Here is a 25,588-nt window from a genome sequence, read left to right as displayed (position 1 = left end):
TCAGTTGAGACACTCAGTTTTCTCACGTGTCCAGTGGGCGCCATGCTAACGACACCCTCCACCTCACGGGGTCTGATGAGGACGGAAGGGAAACCATGAGTGGAAACGTTAGTGGGCCATAACGCTTCATGAAGGATTACTATTAGCACGTCCAGAGGCCTCCTCCCTGGCCCTGCCCCAGGTCCCCTGCCTCCTGCTGACCCCAGCTGCCCAAGGCCATTGGTCTGAGGCTCTCCCTGGGCCTGCTCTCGGCCAGAGGGCTCCTGTGGCCCAGGTTCTGCAGATGGGTGATCAGGAGTAGGGGGCACTTGTGACTGACAGGGGCTTGGGCCTCCAGCTGGGCTCCTCCAGGTGCTTCCTGCGGGTTTGAAAATCTCCCCAAGTGCTTGCAGGTGGCCTCAGGTTTTGGAGGGGAGAGGGGCAGGGGGCTCCCAGCTCAGTCCTCTCCCTGGGCATTTGCAGTGACCTTTTGAAGAGCCACTGGGCCCCAGGGTGGGGAGCAAACCTTGAAGGGGCTTAGCTGCTTTTGTGTTCTCTGCAGGCTGCTGCGGAGGAGGGTGGTGGGTTGAGGGCACAGGATGAAGCTCCCTAGGGGGATCGCAGAGCCTAGCCCATCAGGCCCTCGGCGCTCCTGCCTTCCCCCGGGGCTTCCTGGGAGGGTTTTCTGCCCACCCAAGGCACTCTCCCCCATGCTGCTTCATGGTCATTGCCTGCAGTGGGTTGAACAATGGCCCCTGAAAGGTGTGCCCAAGTCCCAACTCCTGGCACCAGAGAGTGTGACAGTATTTGGAAATAGCATCTTTTCGGATAGAATTGATATCTATGATATAATTATGGATCTGATGATGAGAGCGTCTTGGATTTAGAGTGGGCCCTAAATGCAATGGCTAAGTGTCCTGAAAGAAAAGGAGACAGCAGAGACAGAGAGGCTGAGGCCATTGCTGGTGGAGGCAGATTGTAGTGTTGCTGCCCCAAATAAAGGAACCCCCTCAGTTGCCAGCAACCGCTGGAAGCTAGGAGTGTGGCAGGGAACAGATTCGCCCACATGGCCTATGGGTAGAACAAACTCTGCTGACATCTTGATTTTGGACTTGGCCTTACTCAGTCATTTCAGGCTCCCATAGGCAGGGGGCCTAAGCAACAGAGCTTCCCCCAGTTCTGGGGGCTGGGAGTCCCAGGCCAGGGTCCCAAGCCGGCTGGGCTCTGGTGAGGGCTCTCTTCCTGGCTGCAGATGGCTGCCTGCTCATGTGCTCCTGGGTAGACAGAGGGGAAGGCGAGCTCCCTGGTGTCCCTGCTCAGAAAGGCACCAGTGCCCCTGCAGGGGCCGTGCTCATGACCTTGGCGAAGCCTCATGATCTCACATTGCAGGCTAGGAAGGAGTCTACCATGTGTGTTTGGGGTGGTTCAGTTCACAGCGGGCACCCAGAGCCATGAGAGAATGTGTTCCTGTTGGTCTAAGGCACCCAATTGGTGACACTTCACCTCAGGACCTTCGAAAACAGATACAGTCAGCTCTCAGAATCCTCGTGGGGTTGGTTCTGGAACACCCTGTGGACACCAAAATTGGAGGGGGCATGAGCCCCTTTTAGGATAAAATGGTGTAGAATTCACATGTAACCCATGCACATTCTCCTGTATATATGTTCTTAAGATTTATTTATTTTATTTGAAAGGTAGAGGCAAAAAGAGAGAGAGAGAGAGAGAGAGGTCTTCCATACACTGGTTCACTCTCCAGATGGCCACAACAGTTGGAGCTGCACCAATCTGAAGCCAGGAGCCAGGAACTTCTTCTGGGTCTACCATGGGGGCCCAGGGGCCCAGGGACTTGGGCCATCTTCTACTGCTTTCCCAGGCCATAGCAGGGAGCTGGATTGGAAGTGGAGCAGCCAGGACTCCAACCAGAGCATATGAGATATCAGAACTGCAGGTGGCAGCTTTACCCGCTACGCCCAGCACCAGCCCCTCCGTGTACTTTAGATCATTTCTGTTATAATACTGAATATAGGAGGTGGCACTGTGGCATCTCAGGTAAAGCTGCCACCTGCGATGCCCACATCCCATTTGGGCTGTTTCCAGCTCCAGCTGCTTGGCTTCCTATCCAGCTCCCTGTTAATATGCCTGGGAAAGCAGCAGAAGTTGGCCCAAGTGCTTGGGCCCCTGCATTCACGTGGGAGACCCAGATGAAGCTCCTGGCTTCAGCCTGGCCCAGCTCTGGCTTTTGTGGCCATTTGGGGAGTGAACAAGTGGATGGAAGGTCTCTCTCTCTCTCTCTCTCTCTCCCTCCCTCCCCCTCTCTAACTCTGCCTTTCAAATAAATAAGTAAATAAATATTTTAGACAAATAATACCTAATATAATGACCTAGTACAATGTAGAAGGTAGGTAAGTAGTTGTGCTGTGTTGTTTAGGGCATCATGACGAGAAAATGGAGCCTGTACGTGTTTGTCTTGTGGATGCTTTTGCTGCGAGGCTGGCTGAATGTGTGGATGCAGAACATGTGGCTACTAAGCCGGACATATGGGGCTTCTCCTGGCTTCCCCAGGAGCCCTCCTCCTCACTGAGACCCTCGGCCCAAAACAATACTGAGGGCCTGAGCTCTGATTAACCCCGCCTCCACCTGCCGACTGCAACACTACCTGTGTCACAGCCTGGGACCGGGTGCCAGTTCCTCAGGGTGCTCCTTGTTTCCCGAGACTGCCGTCCTGCTGTCTGGACAAACGCATCAGCAGGGTCACACAGGGTGGCTGGGGCAGGGCCCTCCATGATCACAGCACACACTGCCCCACCTCCCATTTCTTCTGGAACTCGGGCCATCACCGAGGGGAGAGATCCCAAAGATGGAAATCCGTGGCTTGGTGGCAGAGTCAGGAGCAGGTGGGAGGGCTGGCGGAGTTCATGTGATATTGACCTCCAGGATCGAGGCAAGCAGGGAACGCAGGCAGGGCATCCGTTTTGGGGGAGAAATGGAAAGAGCAGGGGTTCGGGGCCCTGAGCATTGTCATTGACGAGCTCCGTGAGCTCAGGGAGGCCACTGCTCTTAGCCTCCTTGTCCATTCGTGAGTGGAGTGATGAAATGCCTTCTTGGCCCCTCCTCTGGGTCTTGTCTGTCCTGGGAGGCTGTGACAGACTAAGGGAACAGTAGGCAGGCATTGAGGCCAATAGTTTGCTCTTTTCATCAGAGCAAAAGAGTTACCACTGGAGCTATTTGTGGGTGGACAGCACAGACACGTTAAGTATACTTAGTGTCGTGCATCTATCGCCAGCCCCCGTCTCTAGAACTTTCCATTTTCCCAAACTGAAACTTGGCTCCTACCAAACATAACCCCCAGCCCCTGCTCCCAGAGGTCCGGCTGACTTCTGTTCTCTGTCCGTCATGATGACGTGGCCTCTAGAAGGTGCTCCCTGCAGGCAGCATCCAGTGACATCTCTCCTTCTGCCTCTGGCTCATTTCACTCAGCACAAGCTGCCTGAGGATAATTCATGCTTTCGTAAGGATCAGAATTTCGTTCCTTTTTAAGGCTGAATAATATTCCATTTCCCATACAAGGGAGTCTTAAAAGGCTCATGGAAAAATGCAATTAAAAAATAAGTTTATGCATGTACCTCATGTTAATCCAAAATTTAAAAATAAAATGTATGTTTATTCTGGTTTAAAAATTTGGAAGTCCATTCATCCCTTTTTCATATGGTGCATCTTCTTTTTTTTTCTTTTAAATATCTATTTTATTTATTTGAAAGAGTTACAGAGAGGCGCAGAGACAGAGAGAGAGGTCTTTCATCTGCTGGTTCACTCCCCAGATGGCTGCAATGGCCAGAGCTGCGCCGATCCAAATCCAGGAGCTTCTTCCGGGTCTCCCACGCGGGTGCAGGGGCCCAAGGCCACCGTGTCACCCCCATGTGGTGCATTTTGCACAAGCTCTCTGAAGACTGCTGGTGTCTACTACACCTTGCTTACTATCCATCCACCCATGGGCATTTGAGTTGTTTCCTTCTTCTGGCTGTTGTGAAAACTCCTACTGGGCACACTGGGGCACAAAACTCTGCTCAGGTCCCTGCTTTCAATCCCTTTGGGGTCCCATGGTGACTCAGTGTGTACTTGTCTGAGCAGCCGCAGAATGGCTCCCGCTTAAATGAAGGGACACGGTAGCCCCACCGTAGGTGTGCTACAGGGAGCCCCAGGGAGAAGGAGCTGGAAACCACCTCGGCCCCTGGCTGTGCAACTCCCCGCTTGCCCAGGGGCTGCCACGGGCCAGGTGTGTTTTGGTGATCTGAGGCCACTACTGGCCCCAGGGCCACATGGTTTCTATTGCTGGGGTCCACTATACTGTGGCCCGAAGTATGCCCTGGAGAAAACACGTGACTTTCTCTCCTAATGACTTCTTCAACATTTTAGAAACGGTGATGATGTGTGCATCTAGTTCTGCTTCCATTGCTAGGATTTGAACCCAAAACAATGGGAAGAAGGATTGGGGGGAGCAGGGAGGGAAAGAGGTTTGATTGGGGAGACAGAAAGACGGTTGATGCTAAGACTGAAGTTCACAAAAACACAGGCCAGGGGTACCGAATGGTCCAGGGGGAGCCAGGTGTGGCCAGGGGAACGAGCGAACAGATAAACTGAAAGTCTGGGCTCAAATCTCTGTTCTTCCACTCGAGTTGGAGCAAAGAGCTTAGTCTCCCTGCAATTTGGTGTTCTCATTCTACAACAGAGGGACCTGAGGGGAACTCAGGGAAGCTGAGTCCCGAGCAGCCGAAGCAAACAGGCGAGACAACTGCCGTGGGGTCTGGCGCTCACACCCGGCACCCTCCCCATCGCTGTGTTTGCCCGGGGGCACCGTCCCTCATCTACCAGTTCTGGAAATCTACTTTTTTTTTTTTTTTGACAGGCAGAGTTAGACAGTGAGAGAGAGAGAGACAGAGACAGAGGGAAAGGTCTTCCTTTTTTTCCATTGGTTCACCCCCCAAATGGCCTCTACTGCCGGCACGCTGCGCCGATCCGAAGCCAGGAGCCAGGTGCTTCTCCTGGTCTCCCATGGGGTGCAGGGCCCAAGCACTTGGGCCATCCTCCACTGCCTTCCCGGGCCACAGCAGAGAGCTGGACTGGAAGAGGAGCAACCAGGACAGAATCCGGTGCCCCAACTGGGACTAGAACCGGGGGTGCCAGTGCTGCAGGCGGATGATTAGCCAAATGAGTCATGGCACCAGCCGGAAATCTACTTTAAACCATAGGATTGGGGGGCAGCTTGTGTCCTGATGGCCATTCTGGAATTTACCTCTCTCCTCTTCTGCTGCTTCCTCTCTCTCCAAATCAAATGCTTTATCTTTTGGGGGCTGGTAGATAAGACCTTCCTAAGAGGCATAACACTGGCTCTTAGGCACAGGATATGCTCTTTGCTTAAATTACTACAGCAACAACAACACAGTAGGGAACCCCGGTTATCCTGAGCGAGACTCTCCCCACTGCCATTCGGAAATGCAGACTTCCGTTAGCCATCCAGTTGCATTTACTGCCACAGGCTCACTCTCCAGGAAGGCACAGCAGGATTGAGGGGAGATGCAATGTGAAAACACTTCAGGGCTATAATCTTACGTCAAAGCAAATCATTATCACTAATAATAAATACAGAAAATTGCATGTTTGATAAATGAGAGTTATCCGAACAGACAACTCTTCCTCTTTTCCACCTTCCTCTGCTCTGGTGGTCCCGGGCAGAGCCAGGCTCGACCCAGCTTCTGCTCATCCTTGCTGGTTCAGTTCAATAAGCCGACCTGCAAACACGGCGAGGGTGCCGATGAGACAGACCAGCATGAAGATCCCCAGGAGAATGTGGTCCATCACCATGGCGACATACTTCCACTCCTCGGATGCCTGGGGGAGAGGAGAGTATTAGGGTGGTCTCACATCCTTCATGCTATGCCATCTATGGGCCTTTCAATGGGGGGATCTCAAAGCTCCGCACATCTCACACCAGGCATTACGATCTTTGTGTCAGAGTAGATTATTCACAACATGACGACTTGCTGAGGGGGCCCTGAGGGGGTCCCCAAGGCACATTTTTGCTCAGCAGCTGCATCTTGAATGCCAGCCTATCTGTCAAGTCAACCCATCTGTCTGCGCTCATGACCTTGACCATGTAAACACAGAGGGGCTTCCAAGCCGGGACGCTTACGTTACTGGACTCCTGGTCTGACTTCATGGTCTCTGCGATGTACTTGATGCCCTCGATGGCACTCTTCACCTCAGGGTGTTTGATCAGGGGAGAGTGGAAGCCCAGCGGTGGAGGCCCTGGCTTCCCAGAAATGTCAGAGATATCAATGTCTTCTGTGAAAATCTTCTTTTCTTGCTTCTCTCTGGATGGTCTTTTCATTGTGGAGAAAAACATGATGTTTGGAACAGTGTCAATGAAAACCTAACAACAAGAGAGATGTATAAGTGTGCATGTCAACAGGTGACCTTCAAACTTTGTCTCTGAGCAATGTGAACTTGAACAAATCAGCACCTCTTGGCCTCAGTTGTCTCAGCCTTAATACAAGGAACACATATATAAAGATAGCTTTGTATATGAGGGTTCAAGAAGTTCATGGAAGACGCTGGTGCTGTGGCATAGCAGGTAAAGCCGCCGCCTGCAGTGCTGGCATCCCATATCGATGCTGGTTCAAGTCCCAGCTGCTCCACTTCCAATCCAGCTCCCTGCTAATGTGCCTTGGAAACAGCAGAAGATGGTCCAAGTCCTTGGGCCCTACACCCATGTGGGAGACTGGAAGAAGAGCCTGGCTCTTGGTTTCAGAGAAGCCCAGCTCCAGCCATTCAATGTCGCCATTTTGGGAGTAAACCAGCAAATGGAAAATCAATCTTTCTTTCTTTCTTTCTTTCTTTCTTTCTTTCTTTCTTTCTTTCTTTCTTTCTTTCTTTCTTTCTTTCTTTCTTTCTTTCTCCCTCTCTCTCTCTCTCCCTCCCACCCTCCCTCCCTCTCCTGCTGCTGCTGCTGCCTCTCTGTAACTTTACTTTTTTTTTTTTTTTTTTTTTTGACAGGCAGAGTGGACAGTGAGAGAGAGAGACAGAGAGAAAGGTCTTCCTTTGCCGTTGGTTCACCCTCCAATGGCCGCCGCGGTCGGCGCCCTGCGGCCGGCGCACCGCGCTGATCCGATGGCAGGAGCCAGCAGCCAGGTGCTTTTCCTGGTCTCCCATGGGGTGCAGGGCCCAAGCACCTGGGCCATCCTCCACTGCACTCCCTGGCCACAGCAGAGGGCTGGCCTGGAAGAGGGGCAACCAGGACAGAATCTGGCGCCCCGACCGGGACTAGAACCCGGTGTGCCGGCGCCGCTAGGCGGAGGATTAGCCTAGTGAGCCGCGGCACCGGCCCTGTAACTTTACTTTTCAAATAAATAAATAAATCTTTTTTTAACAAAAGCTTATGGATAATGGAATTAAGATGTTCATTTTGGTGCAAAAAATATTGAAATCCTTGCATATTTTTTACTTAGAATCTTGTACTTTTTGAAGATTCTTCATATGCATGGATTTCAATGATTTTTTTTTAAAAGATTTATTTATCTTTACTCAAAAGGCAGAGTTACAGAAAGACAGTGGCAGACAGAGAGAGAGAGAGAGAGGTCTTTCATACGCTGGTTCACTCTTCAGTTGGCCGCAATGGCCAAAGCTGTGTCGATCTGAAGCCAGGAGCCAGGGGCTTCTTCTGGATCTCCCATGTGGGTGCAGGGGCCCAAAGACTTGGGCCATCTTCTACTGCTTTCCCAGGCCACAGCAGAGACCTGGATAGGAAGTGGTGCAGCCAGGACTCGAACCAGCACCCATGTGGGATACCGGCACTATAGGTGGTGGCTTTACCCACTATGCCATAGCGCTGCAAGAATTTTTTTGCACTGAAACTTATCTTTTAATTCTACTTGCCATGAATTTTTGAAGTACCTTTGTATATCCTCTAACACAGTGATGATTCTGTAATGTGAGCAGCCAGCCACTGGAGGGAGCCTGTGTGCAGAACGTCAAAGGCACTAAACCTTTCCGGCTCCTGGTAAGCAGCGTCCCAGGATTGTCTCCACAGGGTTAAAGATACACAGATACACAGGCGCCTGGTCCCACAAAAATCTAGGCGGGGCAGGCATTTGGTGCAGCGGTTAAGACGCCACGTGGGATACCTGCAGCCCACATCGGAGTGCCTGCATTCAAGTCCTGGCTCTGTTCTGATTCCAGCTTCCTGCCCATATACACCCTGACAGGCATCAGGTGATGGCTCTAGTGCCTGGATCCCTCTCTCCACCTAGGAGACCCAGGTGGAGTTCCAGGCTCCTGGATTTGGCCTGGCCCAGCCCTGGCTGTTGTGAGCATTTGGGTGAGTGAACCAGTGAATGGAAGATCTCTCCATCTTTTTGTCTTTCTCTGCCTTTTAAATAAGCAGATGATTGAAAAAGAAAAACAGCTAGACTGATTTCTTCTGTTTCTTGTTCCTAAGGAAAATGCAGCTTAGGTAGCCAGGCGTCAGCTAACAGTGTTTCTGAAAACAGTGACTGCGAATCTGCAGAGAGAAACCACTGGGAGAAGTGTCTCCGTCCATGCCTGGTGAGTCTTCTGCATTCTTTTTTTTTTTTTTTTTTTTTTTTTGACAGGCAGAGTGGACAGTGAGAGAGAGAGAGACAGAGAGAAAGGTCTTCCTTTACCGTTGGTTCACCCTCCAATGGCTGCCGCGGCTGGCGTGCTGTGGCCAGCGCACCGCGCTGATCCGATGGCAGGAGCCAGGTGCTTCTCCTGGTCTCCCATGGGGTGCAGGGCACAAGGACCTGGGCCATCCTCCACTGCACTCCCGGGCCACAGCAGAGAGCTGGCCTGGAAGAGGGGCAACCCGGACAGAATCCGGTTCCCTGACTGGGACTAGAACCCAGAGTGCTGGCGCCGCAGGCAGAGGATTAGCCTATTGAGCCACAGCTCCGGCCTCTTCTGCATTCTGTACCAGAGACCAAGTTCCTCATGAAAATTTGATTTTTGGCCCTGTCTCATCAAGACCCACCCCCGCCCAACAAAAATAAGGCAGTCTGTTCAAACACTGGAAGACACACAGACAGAAATCTCAAGAACTTCACAGCATTTGGATGAGAAGACAGTGAGCTATTCATCTCCCTGAAAGAGATTCTTGGAGCCTGAATTTGGAGTGGGCTCTTCTGTTTTTCATCTCCCTCTGGGAAAGCTACGTGAGTTATTTATCCCTAGAAAGAGGTCAAAGAGAGCGCCTTCCAAAACTCCCCTGCAGCGCAGAAAGGACTTCCCGGGCCTAACCGCGCAGTGTCGGCCGGGGGAGCCTGGCCCGTGAGGTCTGCGGGGGTCTTGGCCACTCACCTTCCGCACCCACTCGGGCATGACGTGGGTGCTGGGTGAGCGGTGGTGCGTGTTGATGACGATGACGGTGATGATGATGGACGCGATCACGAAGACCATGGTGAACAACATGTACTTCCCGATCAAGGGCACGGCGCTGGAGGTGGAAGGGATGAGCTCCACGATGACCAGAAGGAACACAGTCAAGGACAGGAGGACAGAGATGCTCAAGGTCATCTTCTCCCCTGGAGAGACAGAGGGAGGAAGCACAGTGGCCCACCTGCTCGGGCACAACTGTGCCGTCCGGCCCTCCCCCAACTTGTATGTTTGTCCCAGGTCCTCTGATCTAGTGAGAATGTAGTCACATGGGCTGATGTTGTGGCATGGAGGGCTAAGCCGCCACCTGCAATGCCAGCATCCCGTATGGGCGCCAGTTGGAGTCCTGGCTACTCCAGTTCTCATCCAGTCCCTGATTACGTGCAGAAGATGTGCACCACCCACATGGGAGACCAGGATGGAGTTCCAGGATCCTGGCTTTGGCCTGGCTCAGCCCCAGCCATTGTGGCCCTTTGAGGAGTAAACCAGGAGACTGAAGCTCTCTCGCTCTAGTTCTAACTCTACCTTTCTACTAAATAAAATGAATCTCTTAATAAAATAAAATGCAATGTGGCCCTATGGGGAGAGGTCTAGTCCTGTGACTAGTGTCCCTATAAGAGGAGGTTAGCATGGATTAGGAGATGCACCAGTGGAAGACCACTTGAGGATGGGGGAGAAGGCAGCTGTCAGCAAGCCAAGGAGAGAGGCCCCAGAGAAACTACCCCAGCCCCAACACTGTGAGAACATGCATTTCTGTTGTTCAACCACCCAATTTGTGGTTTGCAGTTATGGCAGCCCAAGCAAACTGATGGACACCAAGACCCACGGGGAGAGGAATGTGACAGGCACGTCGAGGAAGCGTTGTTCTGGGGAGGGTTTGCAGAATTTCCTATGTGCCCTTGGTACTTGATCATGGCGGGTGGCAGTGATTCCATAGAGGCTGCCAAGCAGGGAGTAGCCAGGTCACTCTTTCATGGTGGAACCCAAGGAACTGAAAGGGCTCTAGGTGGGTGGGCTAGACCCTGGCTGGTAGTTCTCTCTGCAGAAGAACGTATTCAACCTCATCAGATGAAAGTATGGGCCAGCCTACTGGTCACCCACGTCGGTTTCTGTCATTGCGGGAGGAAGCTGCAGCCCGAAATGAAAGAAAGCACGAAATTTGCAAGTCCCAGGAGCTGGCATCCTGAGGGAGCTTCTTAGGCCAACGACTCACACCCCTCGCGTCCTCACCTTCACCTGAGAGGAAGCTCACCTTCACACTTCTGGCTGCCTTTTTATTTTACTTCCCTCCCTCCCCCCTCCCTCCTTTCTTTCTCTCTCTCTTCCTTTCTTTCTCTCTCTCTTCCTTTCTTTCTTTCTCTCTCTCTTTCTTTCTCTTTCTTTCTTTCCTTCTTTCCTTCCTTCTTTCCTTCCTTCCTTCCTTCCTTCCTTCCTTCCTTCCTTCCTTCCTTCCTTTCTCTCTCTCTCTCTCTCTCTCTCTCTCTCTCTCTTTCTTTCTTTCTTTCTTTCTTTCTTTCTTTCTTTCTTTCTTTCTTTCTTTCTCTTTCTTTCATTTTGAGAGAGCTGGGATTCCCCCAGCCCTATCTCTTTTCCTCAGGCCCTGGAGTCCCAGGCGTCCCCGGCAAGTGTGGCGGCAGGTGCCGGGTGTGTGGGGAGCCACTGCCACCTTGGCTGGCGCAGGGAGCCTTTGGAAGGAGCTGGTCCTGCTGGCAGAGTTCCTGGCAACTCCTCGTGTGGCTCTGCCTCCTAGCAAGGCGCTTTTTCCACACCGAGCGCTTCCAGATGCCAGAATACAAGTCCAGCTGGCCCTCATGTCTGCCCCCAACCCCGACCTCAAATTCAACCTTGGATCAAGAGTTTATCTGTATTGTGCATCTATAGACTTTTTTCTTGCCATTTCCTTAACAATCCAATATACCAGCTATTTACATTGTGTTAGGCTTTCTAAGTAACCCAGATATGATTTAAACTAGATCAGAGGAAATTTGTTGATGACGTACAACTGCCATTTACATAAGGGACCAGAGCATTCAAGGGTTTTGGCGTCCCCGGGGGATGCTGGAACCAATCCCTGTGGGACAGTAGTATACATAGGACTCGGAGTAGTTGCAAGCAAGATATTGTCCACCATACCTGGTGGGTAGGAAAGCCTTCAAAGGGGACAGAATTACAAATACAAAACATTTATCAAACAAAGAACAGTTCCTGGTTCATCAGAGCTAACATTTATCAAGCACAATCTAATCATTGTCCTCCTGGCTTTTCAAATAAAAGCCATTTAATATTTGTAGATGCTGGTTAGTTTCCAAATTGACCAGCAATATTTCTGCTATTCATTTTAAGAAGTTTCTCTGGGGGCTGGCATTGTGGTACAGCAGGTTAAGGCACGGGTTGTGACATTGGCAGCCATATCGGAACACGAGTCTGAGTCCTGGGAAACCTGCTTTCTCTCCAGCGCCCTGCTAATGCATCCTGGGAAGTCAGGGGAGGAGGGCCCACATAGTTGAGCCCTTGCCACCCATGTGGGAGACCCGGATGAAAGCCCCTGGCTCCTGGCTCCAGCCTGGATCAGACCTGGCTGTTGAGGCCATTTGGGGAGTGGACCAACAGATGGAAGATCTCTCTCTCTCTCTCATTCTGCCCTTCAAATTAATAAATAGTTCTTAAAAAAAAAAAAAAAAAAACTTCTGGCTGGCGCCGCTGCTCAATAGGCTAATCCTCCGCCTTGCGGCACCGGCACACCGGGTTCTAGTCCCGGTCGGGGCGCCGGATTCTGTCCCAGTTGCCCCTCTTCCAGGCCAGCTCTCTGCTATGGCCCGGGAGTGCAGTGGAGGATGGCCCAAGTGCTTGGGCCCTGCACCCCATGGGAGACCAGGATAAGTACCTGGCTCCTGCCATCGGATCAGCGCGGTGCACCGGCTGCAGCACGCCAGCCGTGGCGGCCATTGGAGGGTGAACCAACAGCAAGGGAAGACCTTTCTCTCTGTCTCTCTCTCTCTCACTGTCCACTTTGCCTGTCAAAAAAAACAACTTCCCTGATTAAAAGGTTGAAAAACTATTTGTGTGATCAATGTTTAAAAATGGCTACATAATCAGAGCACACAATCTATGGGGAAAGGCACATTTTTTTTATTTTTAAAATTTATTTGAGGGCCAGCACCGCAGCTCACTAGGCTAATCCTCCGCCTTGCAGCGCCGGCACACCGGGTTCTAGTCCCGGTCAGGGCGCTGGATTCTGTCCCGGTTGCCCCTCTTCCAGGCCAGCTCTCTGCTGTGGCCAGGGAGTACAGTGGAGGATGGCCCAAGTCCTTGGGCCCTGCACCCCATGGGAGACCAGGATAAGTACCTGGCTCCTGCCATTGGATCAGCGCAGTGCGCCGGCCTCAGCGCGCCGGCCGCGGCGGCCATTGGAGGGTGAACCAACAGCAAAGGAAGACCTTTCTCTCTGTCTCTCTCTCTCACTGTCCACTCTGCCTGTCAAAAAAAAAATTATTTGAAAGGCAGAGTTAGATACACACACACACACACACACACACACACAGAGTGGGGTGGAGGGAGGGAGGGAGGGAGAAAGAGAATATATCTTCCATCCTCTGGTTCACTCCCCAAATGAATACAATGGCCAAGGCTGTGCCAGCCTGAAGCCAGGAGCCAGGAGTTTCATCCAGGTCTCTCGCCTGGGTTCAGGGGCCCAAGCACTTGGGCCACCCTTTGCTGCTTTTCCAGGCACATTAGCAGGGAACTGGATTGGAAGTGGAGCAGCTGGGACTCGAACTTGCATCCATATGGGATGCCAGCTGCTAAGACTCAATGAAGACACAGCATTATGCCCTACTCTATACTGCTGCATAATAGCTGCTCAGCAATTGTTTGCTGAATGAGTAAACAACCTTTTTTCCTTGCTTTTTGGGAATTAAACTTTTGAGGTAAGAACAAATCCTAGTAGATCGAGTGGGACCTGTCGCAGGTCTGAGGGCTGTGTGCTCTCTTTCCCCCTGTGTGTCTGATGCAAGTTGTTTGTGAGTGGTGGCTTGCAGGCAGGTGGCTGAGCGTCCCTCGTCCCTTTGCAGTAGACTGTTGGGGTCTAATGGAATCACGTCACAGGTGTGAGAACTCAGCAGCAGGTAAGCGGTGTAGGCTGAAATGCTAGGGAGGATTGCCGCTTTGGGCAGGGCGGTTCTGTGTGTGATGAAGTGACTGCCTGGCAGACAGCCCTCCAGGTGTTCTTTTCAAGTGGTAAGTGGAGGCACAGAGGAACCCCTGGGCTGATCAGAATAGGGGACTTTAAAACCTCCATGGAAAACGGAATTAAAGGACAAGTTGATTTGGGGACAGAGCAATTTTGAAATGCATGCAAACAAGGGGTCTACAGAGTTCATGAAAGATACGTTATAAAGACCTATGCATGGGGTCCAATTGTTCTTTGTACCAAAAATAATCTCTCAATTCCATTTGTCCATGAGCCTTTCGAAGTTCCCGCATATGGAAAGCAACTTCAGGGTGGGCGTGGCCTGTGGAGCACCTGTGCTCACGTGCTTACTCAGCACGTTTCTGGGCACGTGGTTGTAGTCAGCAGGGAGCGTTGGTGGTTAATCTGCTTTAGCTGGACTGAGCTGTGGATGTGCATCGCCAGGGTCACGTTCAACTCTGCCTGTCCTGGAGCCCCACCCACAGTGACTTTCACCACTGCGCATGGCCACTCTGTAATGTGCCCCCCACCACCACCACACACACTGATGATGGTTGGGGTCTCCCTGCATTTGTCAGCTCATGATTATTTCTGACCTTGTGCCAAGCAGCCACCATGGCAACTGCACCCACCTGAGTCGGTGGGCAGGTAGAACACCAGGCTGGTTAAGAAGGAGAAGAGCAGGCAGGGGATGATGACGTTGACAATGAAGTAGAGGGGCAGGCGCTGCATGACAAAGTGGTAGGTGATGTCCAGGTAGGGGGTGTTGGGGCAGCAGGAGTAGAACACCCAGTGCTTCCAGCCCCGTGACTCCTTGATCACCCACTCCCCGCTCTCCATGAAGTTGCTCAGGTCCGGCTGGTCACTTTCCTGAGAAAGGAAACAGATTAGGGAACCTGAATGAGGCCACCCTGAGGAGGTGCGGGCTTGTGCAGTCAGCAGTGACAAGGGAACAGACCCCAGCTCTGTGGGCCACAGCTGCATCCGGGTCACAGATTCCTTTCTGATAACTTAAATATTGGGATTCTACACATTTAACAAATCTGAGAGTTTGCAGACATTCAGGTGCCCTGGCCCCACCCAGGATGGGTTAAATCAGAATTCTCAGGAATGAGTCTGGCAGAGGAAGTGCAGTTAGCCCTCACGCGCAATGCCTCAGGGACCTTCCCAACCAGCTAAGAAGCATCATGCTAGATAGTGACTAAGTTCTGAGTGGTATTGGGGGCCTGGGATCATCCGGGGCAGTGTTGCAAACTGGTCACACTGATCTTCACCAAGCCTCATCGTGGGAGGCCACCACCTACCGGGTTGATGGCCACCACCGAGCCGTCATAGGTCCAGGTGCCCAGCTTCATGCTGCAGTTCTGTTCATCAAAGGGAAAGTGCGTGACAATGATCTCACAGTAGCTCTTAAAGATGGCTGGAGGTGTCCAGGTGATGTGGCCTGTATAGTCCAGGAGCACTTTGGTGAACTTGACAATGGCGAAGTCACCATCAGCACTACAGTGGGGCAAGAGAGGGAAATGTGTCCAAGCGACAGATGAGCCTTGGGGACAGTCACAGGATACAGCTGTTAGGTATTCCAGTGCTATTTATAGAAGCTTTAGGCAGTCTTTTGTGTCTATGGCAACACTTGTCTGATACTAAGAATCATTGGGGTGCTTGTTAAAAATATAAGTTCCTGAGCCTCAGCTAAGGGTGAGCCCTGGGTCACAATATCAGGGGAAGAACACAGGCGACTACAGTTTTAAAGAAATAACGCATAACTTGGGTCTGACGTGTCCTGCTATTTTTCCCCCCTAGTCTGCTGTGGTATTTGAAATATTAATCTCCATCTGTCCACATGTCCTACTCCTGTCCCTCTCCTTCAATTACTTTGAGAGTTAACTGGGGAAAATCAGGAAATTAAAAAAAAAAAAAACACTTCTGATGGCTCAAGCAGGCTAGGGAAGAGGGTGGGCGTTTGGCAAAGTGGTGAAGACATCGCTTGGGACCCCAGTGCCCCCAGTTGGAGTGACTGGGTTCAAGTCCTGGTTCTGTTCCTGGTTCCAGCCTCCTGCTTACGCACACCCTGGGAGGCAGCAGGTGATGGCTCAAGTAGTTGGGCCTCTGCCAACCCTGTGGGAGATTAGAATAGGGCTCCTGGCTCCCGGCTCCTGGCTTTGGCCTGGCCCAGCCCCAACACTTGCAGGCATTTGAGGAGTGAACCAGTAGGTGGAAAATCTCCCTGTCTCTCTGTCTTGCAAACTGTTTAGAACTCAGTGGAATGGGGTTGCAGACTCAGATGCCTCCAGGCCAGCAGGTGGGGAGGGAGTGCAGGTGAAAGGTGAACAGAGCCCCTCTCTCCTCTCAGGAAGAAGCCCCATGAGGAGCTGCCCAGGGCATGCACAGCAACAGGGAAGGCCCAGTGTGCTGTCAGATACTACAATTCTTCCTCAGAAACTAGACATCTGGATTTTTTTTTTTTTTGGTAATAAAACATTTTCAGATTTTTGATTATTGGATTTTTCTAGATTTCCATGTGATATTTCCTGATTCCTCAAGGTTGGCAATAATTGTGCATTAAAAAGAAAACCATGGCCTGTGCTAAGAAAATCACAAGCACCTGTTCCTGGGGGCTTATTCAGGGGCAGTTTGCTCTTCCCTAAGCAGCCTGGGTCAGGGGCGGGCAGGGGGCAGTGCAGGGGCCTGCGGGGACGGAATGCGTATTGATCTGTCCTGTCATCAATCACGAGGTTTTCCTCCCACTGGTATGCCCTTGGGATTGAAGGGGGGGGGGCGGGTCTTGATTCAGAAACCTTTTGACACGAGCCCCCCAGAAAGAGCCCAAAGAGCCCAAGAGAGCAGAGGCCCTGGGGTCATCCGAGTCTCTCCCTGTAAGCGGGTCTAACAGAGAGCTCCATCAGGCTGACCCTCAGGGCACCTGCCCTAAAGGACCACAGGACGCTAACCACTTCCCTCAGATTCCTGCTGAAAGGGAAACTCAGCACCAGATCCTCTGATCTCACAGCGCATTTTCCCAAAAGGTGAATGGATCATCTGACTCAAGCTCCAAGTCCAAATGCAATTGGACCAAAGATGGTAGAAAGTCAGAGCAAGGGAGGGCTCTCCCACCAGGCTCTTGGCTTCCTTCCCCAGCGCTGCCTGCCCGCCTGCGCAGTCTGTGAGGGCACGCCGGCCGGCACGCATGCGTGTTGTACAGTGTCAGACCATAAATCCCCGGCCGCGGCCGCGCTCCTGCCTGGGAAGGAGGAAGGTTGGCATGAATGTTCCCTGACAAATGAAGGGTGTATGATAATGAACGTGTTGTTAAACCAGAGTCTTTAATCGCGTCATGATTTCACAACATGCAGTCTGTCATGGCGACACAGACGTCCGGGCGATCGGGAGGTGACACGAGGGACAGTCCTGCAAGGCTCGGCCCTTTTGGTGGAGAGGACGTCTCTGACCCCCAGGGACCCAGAAGCTGGGGTGCTGCAGATGGTTGCCACGCACCCTCCAGGAGCTCTCCGGGGATGAACTGACCCCACCCACAGCCCTGATTCAGTCTGGCTCCAGGAATTGTTTCTGTTTGTAACATGAGGCGCCCTAGGGCTTCTTCAGCCCGTGAGCGTGCCTCTGCCTTTGGGAGGGTCACTTCGTGTTAGCAGGACCGAGACGCAGCCCCTGTGTGCAGCCCTCCCGCGAGGGCGTCCGGCACCGTCTGTCCTGGAGCCCCGCTCCCTGGCCTGTCCCTGTCCCCTTTCGCTTACTTGTTGTAGAGAACCAGGTCCGGGCGCCAGATCTTTTCGGAGGGAACGTGGATTTTTTTCACGCCGCCGTAGTCCTCTGGATTCCATTTGAGGTTGTAATCCACCCATTGCTAGAAGTGATGACAGTTAGCCCATTACACAGCCAAAAGCCAAAAGCCAAAAGACAAAAAGCTGGGGTTATCCAGCACCCTGCTGGGCCTGGACGTTCAGATATTGACAGCAATTGTGCCTTGTAGGGAAAGTGTGATTCAGAATTCAGCTTTGACTTTAGACAAATAATAACAGCAAACATGGGCACCGACTGCATGCAGACACTGTGGTAAGGGCTTTCCCGATGGTAACTCATTTGGTCACAATGAGCTTGTAAGCATGATTCCTGTACCCATTTTACATGTGCGGAAACACAGTTACCCCAAGTCATGTGGCTGGGAGGTGACGGTCTGCCAAGCTACATTGTCCATGCCAGGAAAGGAGAAGGACCCACCATTGAAAAAATAGCCTATGGGGGCCGGCGCTGTGGTGCAGCAGGTTAATGCCCTGGCCTGAAGCACCAGCATCCCATATGGGTGCTGGTTGGAGACCTGGCTGCTCCTCTTTTGATCCAGCTCTCTGCTATGGCCTGGGAAAGCAGTACAGGATGGCCCAAGTCCTTGGGCCCCTGCACCCACATGGGGGACCCAGAAGAAGCTTCTGGCTCCTGGCTTCGGATCGGTGCAGCTCTGGCCGTTGCAGCCATCTGGGTAGTGAACCAGCAGATGGAAGACCTCTCTCTCTGTCTCTACCTCTCTCTCTAACTGTGTCTTTCAAATAAATAAAATAAATCTTTAAAAAAAGAAAAAGAAAAATAGTCTTATGGACTTTCCTGTATTACAAAACTAATACTTATGTAGGTCCAGGTCGGCAAGTGTGAATGCAATTGGTCGCGCCCCCTGAGAATCCCTACGCTGCAGTCAGAGCGCGACCTGATTTGGAGACCGGAGTTTTGCAGAGAAGATGAAGTTCAAATAAGGCCGTTATGCTAGGTCCTAATCCAAGATGACTGGTGTCTTCATTAGAAGGGGAAATTCAGACACAAATATATGTAAGACATGTATGAAAGGTACAGAGAGAGAGAGAGAGAGAAAGCACAAGGCAGAGAGAGAGCTCACACACACAAGAAGAAAGCCACGTGAGCAGAAAAATGGCACTCTGCAAGCCAACAGCGGAGCCTGGGACAGATGCCTCCCTCCCAGCCCTCGGGAGGAAGCAGCCTGCCCATGCCCTGACTTTGGGCTTCCAGCTCCTGGACTATGGAAAGAGAAATTGCTGTGTTTAATCTACCCAGTTTGCAGTCCCTTGATACGGCAGCCTTAGCCGACTAGCACACACACACACACACACGCACACAGGCCCCACATTCCTTCTGGCGCAAAATGCCTGCTTTCAGCATTTTGGAAGATGTCTCTGTTACCTGAATTGACTTCCTCTGGGCCCAGGTGGAGTTTCAAGGCGAGGATGAACAGGGCAATGATGGGGCTGACTTACCTGTTTGAGACGAACATTGGTTGTCACGATCTGATTCACTTCGTCCTGAAAGGAGAGCGGGGCCCCCTGTTTAGGGGCTCGGGAGGTGCCCGGGGAGAGGGAGGAGGGTGCCACGGGGAGCCCCGGTGCGTCTCACCACATTGATGAGCTGGATGAGCTGCAGGCCCACGGTGACCTCCACGACCTGGCGGTGGTCTGCCACGGGCCGCACCACGTTGCTGTAGTCTTCAAATAGCTTTGCCACCAGGCGGGTCTCGTGTTCGGAGCCCAGGACGAGGCCAGCTGAGAGAGTGAATGACACATGCCCGTGAGACTCTGACCCCACTCTCTGTGTGCACCAGCATGAGAAATCGAGAGGCGGTTAGTGAGCTGCTGCCAGGGCGGAAGGGGGCTGCCTTCGTCCCTTCCCCAGCACCCTGGCTGCTGTGGTTTCCACCGGGGGGCAGCAGGCAGGGTAGATTATCTCCACACTTGCACCTGGATGGGGGGCATTGCCTAACACAGCCCCTGGCCGAGCCAGGTTTACCAGGAACACACACACACACACACACACACACAACCAGAGAGACCACAGAGATTCCTGTCTCAGGTCTGGTCATGGTGTAATGAAATCTTGGACCAGCTGGCTTCAGATCCCAGGATGCCACAAATACTCACAAACTGGTGCTGGTTTGCCCCAGCAGGATGGCCATTGTTAAGAGAATGCCAAAGAACCCATGCTGGTGAGCGGGACAAATTGCAGCCTCACGCGTGGCTGGAGGGAATGCAAAGTGGCAGCTCCCCGACAAGTTGAACACAGTCACTGCGGGACCTGCCAGTCCACCCCTGGGTACACACCCTAGAGAAGAGCAGCACCATTCGCAGTGGCAGAGAAGTGGAAGGCGCTCAAACACCCATCAGCAGATAAAGGGATGCACACATCTGCCACAGCTGAACGATGGAATACTACTCAGCCTTGAAAAGGGAATGAAGTACTCTGATACATGAAATGTAGGAACCATGAAAGTGTTACGCTAAGTGAGAGAAGCCAGACACAAAGGGGGCACTTGTTGTAGGATTTCATTCATTTGAACCAGGCAGGACAGATCATCCATGGAGACAGAACACAGATTGGGGGTTTCCAGGGGCTGAGGGGAGGGGAGAATGGGAATGACTGTGGCAGGGGTGTGAGGTTTCCTTTTAGGGTGATGAGAAACTTCTGGAACTAGACAGTGATGGTGACCATTTAACACTGAGACCATGCTTACTGCCTCTCCATTGTATGCTTCAAAGCCTTACGTAATGTATATTTTACTATATATTTTTTTTAAAAAATGACCACTTGTGGGTACATGTCCCAGCTAAGTTTTTAAAACTGAGTGAAAACCCTGTGCTTGGCTGGGTTTGGGGCTCTTATTTGGGTCTTTCATGCAGGTGCAGGACCCAAGCACTTGGGCCATCCTCCACTGCCCTCCCGAGCCACAACAGAGAGCTGGACTGGAAGAGAAGCAACCGGAACTAGAACCAGGTGCCCCAACCGGGACCGGGGTGCCGGTGTCACAGGCGGAGGATTAGCTTAGTGAGCCGCGGCGCCGGCCTCCAGGGACTCTACTTCATTTTCCATTGCAGAGAGAGCAGAATCACCAAAGGCCGCCTGTTCTGTCCAGTGTGCTCTGTGACCCTGACCAGCCTCAGGGGAGGCAAGCAGCAGAAATTCTCCGCACTCGTCCCAGGCCATGTGGCTGGATGGACACAGCGCGGCTGCAATGCTCTCGTTCTGCACGGTTTCCTGCACTGATGCTTCATGGGAGGAGCGCTGCGTGCACCGCTGTTTCCGGGAGGGGGAGGGGGATGTGTTCCACAGCCCGGCCAGAGGCTTGTGAAGGATCTGTGTGCCGCAAGCCTGTGGGCCGGCGGCTGCCTGTTCCGGTTTGGGAAAGGAAGCGGACACACGAGCCCATCCGTTTGTCCCGATCCCGGTAACAAGATCTCCCCTTACCGCAGGTCACCGCTGGGGCCAGCCCAGCTTCTCCCTGGGCGGAGAAGACCGAGGGAGCGGGATGGGTGGTTTCCTTTGTGCCCAGTGGTGTTAACTGGCTGCTGCTGAGTTGTCATTTTGCTTTGCTGTCTTTCTCTGTGGGTACTAAGTTTGGAAGTGCTTGTCAAGGAAATAGTTACTGAGGAAAATCAGTTAGTTTATGTGTTTTTTATTAAGCAATAAAAGGAATTCGCTAACTTCTGGGTTTGTTCTGTACTGGCGCTCTTGTGGCTTGCTAACTCGTCCCGTCTCACACTGGGTGAGGCGGGCACTGTGATGGTGGCCACCTTACAGAGGAGCAAGCGGGTGCACAAAGAGCTGAAGTGACTCTCCCAGGCTTCCTAAGCCAGACTCCAAGCTCTCAACCACCGTTTCTCATCCAGGACTTTGGATCATCGACATTATGCAACAAAGTGATGCATTGGTGTCTCTCCAAAAGTGTGCGCATTTTAATGATCTCGTCTTAGTGAGTCCCTACAATGATCCCTGGGGCTAAGTTTTCATCTCTTCTTTAGAAATGGGAAGACCGAGGTTTGGAGCTAGCGGGGTGTTCATGGCTCCCCTGCTCCTTAGAAGTGGGGTTATCTACGGAGGCAAGGTGCCTGCTCCCAGAAGGTAAATGTGTCATTGCCATTCAGGGGTTGGAAGATTTCAATGTAGCTTAAATATCTTCCTTGTTATCTTCATGGGCTCCCATGTCGGGAGCTCCTTACCCAGCCTCCCTCCTCCTTTCTAGTTTCCCAAGTTTTCTGAACCCAGAAGGCTCCAAGGGCAGCCAAGGTGCCGGCTATACTGAGCTCTCGCAGGGCCTGAAACCGAAGCTGCCGCCTGCACCCGACCACCCCTCAGGGGAGCGGGTTGTTCAAAGACGGTTTTCACAGTTGTCTTGGTGAGCCCCCAGCACAGGGCAGCCCCTCTGTCCTCCATTGCTGTGTGCATCCTGGGCCTGTCTGCTCCACAGTGGAGGCTGGGGCCTGGGGGCTGGGCCCTGGAGTGGCCAGAGTGCCTCGGCTACTGCTTTGGCACTGCGCTGGGCCGTTTATTTTTAAATGACTGTTTATTCCAGTTTGACAGGAAGAACATACTAGAAAGCAATGGATAGAACCAATGGTCAGCACTATATAGCAGAAGTCTGCAGGCCAGCCCTAGAGTGCACCGAGGAGAAGCGAAGCGGGCATGGCCAACATTCCAGCAACGTCCACCCCTCCTCTCCCGTCCTAGCCAATATCAGAGGCCTTGCTCCTTCTGGAAGGGATTTCTAAGGGATACTCAAGGAAGTCTCTGCTTCTTAGATTTGCCTCATTGGCATTCTTCTCTTTGTTCTTCCCTCCCCTAGGCAGGGTAGGGCTACAGGAAACCTACAGAATGTGAAGTCAGAATTCTACGGTTCCTTCCCAACTCCAATAGGAAGTGGAGAGTTGGAGTAGTTTCTGCCCAGATTCCCTGGGTCGCAGTAAATGAACTCAGGTAAGAAGGCAGGGTAAATAACTCAGCAGACAAAGCGATACCAACGTCTCCCTTTTTAGCAGCATTGTACTGGAGCCCATGGGAACGTGGCATTTTTGTTGAGCACTGGCTGTGTGCACACATGGTTTTAGGAGCCTTGAGGAACTCAGCCACAATTTCAAAGCCTATTTTTGTGCTGTGCTGGTTCTGTCTGTATGTGTGTGTAGGGATAAGCCCCCTGGTGGATTGGACAAAAGGGACTTTGAATTGTTCCCAGAGACCTTGGGTGATTCTCTTCTCAGCTGGATGCTGTGGCCGCTTCAGGCTGTGCTGTGTGACCGTGCGTGCAGCAGTCCGAGTCTCCAGCATTCATGACTGAGGCGACCTTGGGCAGGTCAGCTCACGATTTTTTAGCCACGGTTTTCTTATAATAAAAAAATGAAGAAGGTGGGACTGCCTGATGTAACTTTACATTTCTGTGAGTCACTCACAGGAATCAGAACCAGCAAATTCTAGATTCCATCTCAATGCACACGACAGCGTGCACCCGGGGCAGGGTCCCGTGAGCCCTATCACTCATGTTTCTACGGAAGCACAGCTTTCAGAATTCTGAAATACTGGTGGTGGTGGTAGTGGGGGGAGGGGGTTGGTTTGCTTTGTTGCATCGAGTCCAAATCCCCCCTGATATAATAATTTATCTGAGTTTAGGTGATCTCCAGTCTGCTATTGGAAAACACATGAATAATAAAGTCCTTTACCTCTTGCCCAGGCCTGTGTTTGTCAGGAATCTCAGGGAAGAGAGAGACCACAGGCTGTGGCCCCCCTCTTTGTCAGTAAACTCTTCTAAGAAGCAGCCAGCAAGCATGTCCTGTTTTCCTCACCGGAAGTTTGGGATTCAGGGTAGTGTTTCAGCTGCTGTGCTGTGACACATTCCAGAGCAGAATGCGGGTCAAGGGCTGGCAAGGTTCATGGTTTCAATTCCAACCCAAAGTTATATATAGTCATGCACTTATTAAAAAAAAAAAAAAAGGAAGAAGCCAGCAGGAATGCATTCCTTTAGACTTTTGTTTTTAACATCAGAAGTTTAAAAAAAATTACAAAACTATCTCCTCTCGATGGGGAGTTCCGTTCCCGCTGCAGCACACGCAGCTGTCACTCAACCCTCGGTTGTCAGAGTGCTCCGGGAGCAGTGAAAGAACCTAACCGCCTTGTCCACGATTTTCTGTCCCTGCTCGAGGGCCCAGCAGCCGCTCAGCTAGGAAGGCAGCTCCAGGTGCCCCTGTGCACGACAAGTGTCCCGGATACTGGAGGCACGGAGCCTCCAGGCAGCCGGGTTGGATACTGCGCCCCAGTGGCGGCACAGGCCAGGATGACAACCTTGGAGCTTCTCACCAGACCGCTCTTATTTTAACTGAGGAACACAGACTAAAAATCTGTATCCAAAAATCCAGTCCAGCCATCAGGAAGACACTGGCAGAGGCACCTGTGGCTGGTGAGGCGCTGCTATTCTGTGTTCCCATCAGAGGCAAGACTTTGGCCTCCATAGGGCTCCCCCCTCTCACCCCTCTGTTCCCCCAACCCTAGCACTCACCTGAGCAGAGGCCGAGCAGCAGGAGGAGAGGCCGGGGCTCCATGGGTGGCGGGCGCGGGCCTGGACTGCAGCGGCACGGTGACCAGTGCTGTTCACTGGCTCTCGCTGGCCAGACACTTGGCCGCTAGAGGCTTGGGGAAGTGAGCTATTGTCTTACAGCACCTGTCTGTGGGCACGACAGCTGGGCTGCCTCAGCGCTGCAGCCCAGGAAGTCGCTCGGCGGTGCACACTGCCACACGTGTGCCTCATTCTACGCGACAGCCGTGCCCTTGGCAAGCTGAGTGTGGTTATGTTGTGGGGCTACTTCAAAAGTTCATGGAAATGGAATTAAAAGATAAGTTTATTTTTGTGCAAAAAGATTCTGAACCCCATGCAGTTTTTTCATATGTATTTCTGTGAGCTTTTTTTTTTTTTTCACGATCCTGGCTATGTGTGGATTTCAACGATTAACTTTGGAAGTACCCTTGTCTAACTGCACCATGCATTAAGTCTTCAGAAAACACTCAGGGTAGGAGAGCGTTTACCTGAATGCTGAGCAGTCCTCTCCCTCTCCTGAGTGGGTTGATTTGATTAGGGTCATTTGTTCTGAATTGATAACTATTTATGTTTAGATGCTGATCATCCTAAATCACAAAGCCCACTTTCACGAACATGAAAGTCTATTTCCTCAGATTCAGGGTTTGGTTGAGAGTGCCTGCAGCTCTCGGGACTGCATGTGTTTGGGAAGTGTGTGGTTGGTGCTGAATCCACTGCTGGGGGTTTTGTATTTGACTGGGCTTGGCTTCCAACAAAGATGGCGTCTCCCATACAAGTGGTCCTACTGCTCGGGTGGGGTGGCTGTTCAACCCTGAGCTCTGTATCAGGCAGTGCCTGGCCCCCGCGTGCTGTGAGCTGGAGCCCAGTGCCCACCACCTCTGTTATTCAAGTGAAAAATACTAACTGGGTAGAGGATCCCACTGCGCCAGCAGGTGTTCCCGATTCCTGTTCCCTTCCATTCATTCCTCTGCCCACTTTCACTCTCGGGAGTGAGGAGCAGAATGGCTCAGCTTTTTAAATTCCTTTCTTCAAAAACGTCCTAACAACCAGCATTTAGTCATTACTCAGTGAAGAAGGATTTTTACCCAAATTGAATTTCTTCTTCTTTTTTTTTTCCAAAGATTTATTTATTTATTTGAAGCAGAGTTACAGAGAGGCAGAGGGAGAGAGAAAGAGAGAAACAGAGAGAGGTCTTCTATCTGCTAGTTCACTCTCACTCCCAGATGGCCTCATCGGCTGGAGCTGCGCCAATCTGAAGCCAGGAGCCAGGAACTTATTCTGGGTCTCCCATATGGATGCAGGGGCCCGGGGACTTGGGCCATCTTCCACTGCTTTCCCAGGCCATAGCCAAGAGCCAGATCAGAAGTGGAGCAGCCAGTAGTCAAACTGGCGCCCATATGGGATTCCGGCACTGTAGATGGTGGCTTTACCCGCTATGCCACAGTGCCGGCCCCAAAACTGATTTTCTTACAAGATTTGAAATGGATTCACAGCAGGCAGCAGCTAAAGACCCCAGCTTGACCCTCCTGTGTCTCCTTCCCAGATTGGATCTAGTGAGGCAGGTCTCTCATTTCAAATCTGAGGACGGCATCCTGCCAAATCCCTCATTC

At 52.0% G+C, this 25,588-nt stretch overlaps 1 protein-coding gene across 1 annotated transcript; it reads right to left on the bottom strand.

The window, feature by feature from the left end:
* Positions 1-5,482: 5,482 nt before the first annotated feature.
* CHRNA1 (cholinergic receptor nicotinic alpha 1 subunit) lies at positions 5,483-24,226 on the bottom strand. The gene is made up of 9 exons (XM_070070673.1): positions 23,943-24,226; positions 19,025-19,170; positions 18,889-18,933; positions 17,365-17,474; positions 14,917-15,112; positions 14,245-14,482; positions 9,349-9,572; positions 6,167-6,406; positions 5,483-5,865 (listed from the first exon to the last, which is right to left on the bottom strand). Exons 1-9 carry the CDS (start codon positions 23,983-23,985, stop codon positions 5,734-5,736), a joined length of 1,374 nt encoding a protein of 457 aa, XP_069926774.1. The 5' UTR covers positions 23,986-24,226; the 3' UTR covers positions 5,483-5,733.
* Positions 24,227-25,588: the final 1,362 nt, after the last annotated feature.

This window comes from Oryctolagus cuniculus, chromosome 3 (assembly GCF_964237555.1).
Source record: "Oryctolagus cuniculus chromosome 3, mOryCun1.1, whole genome shotgun sequence".
Lineage (NCBI taxonomy): Eukaryota > Metazoa > Chordata > Mammalia > Lagomorpha > Leporidae > Oryctolagus > Oryctolagus cuniculus.
This window is presented reverse-complemented; position numbering and strand designations above follow the sequence as displayed.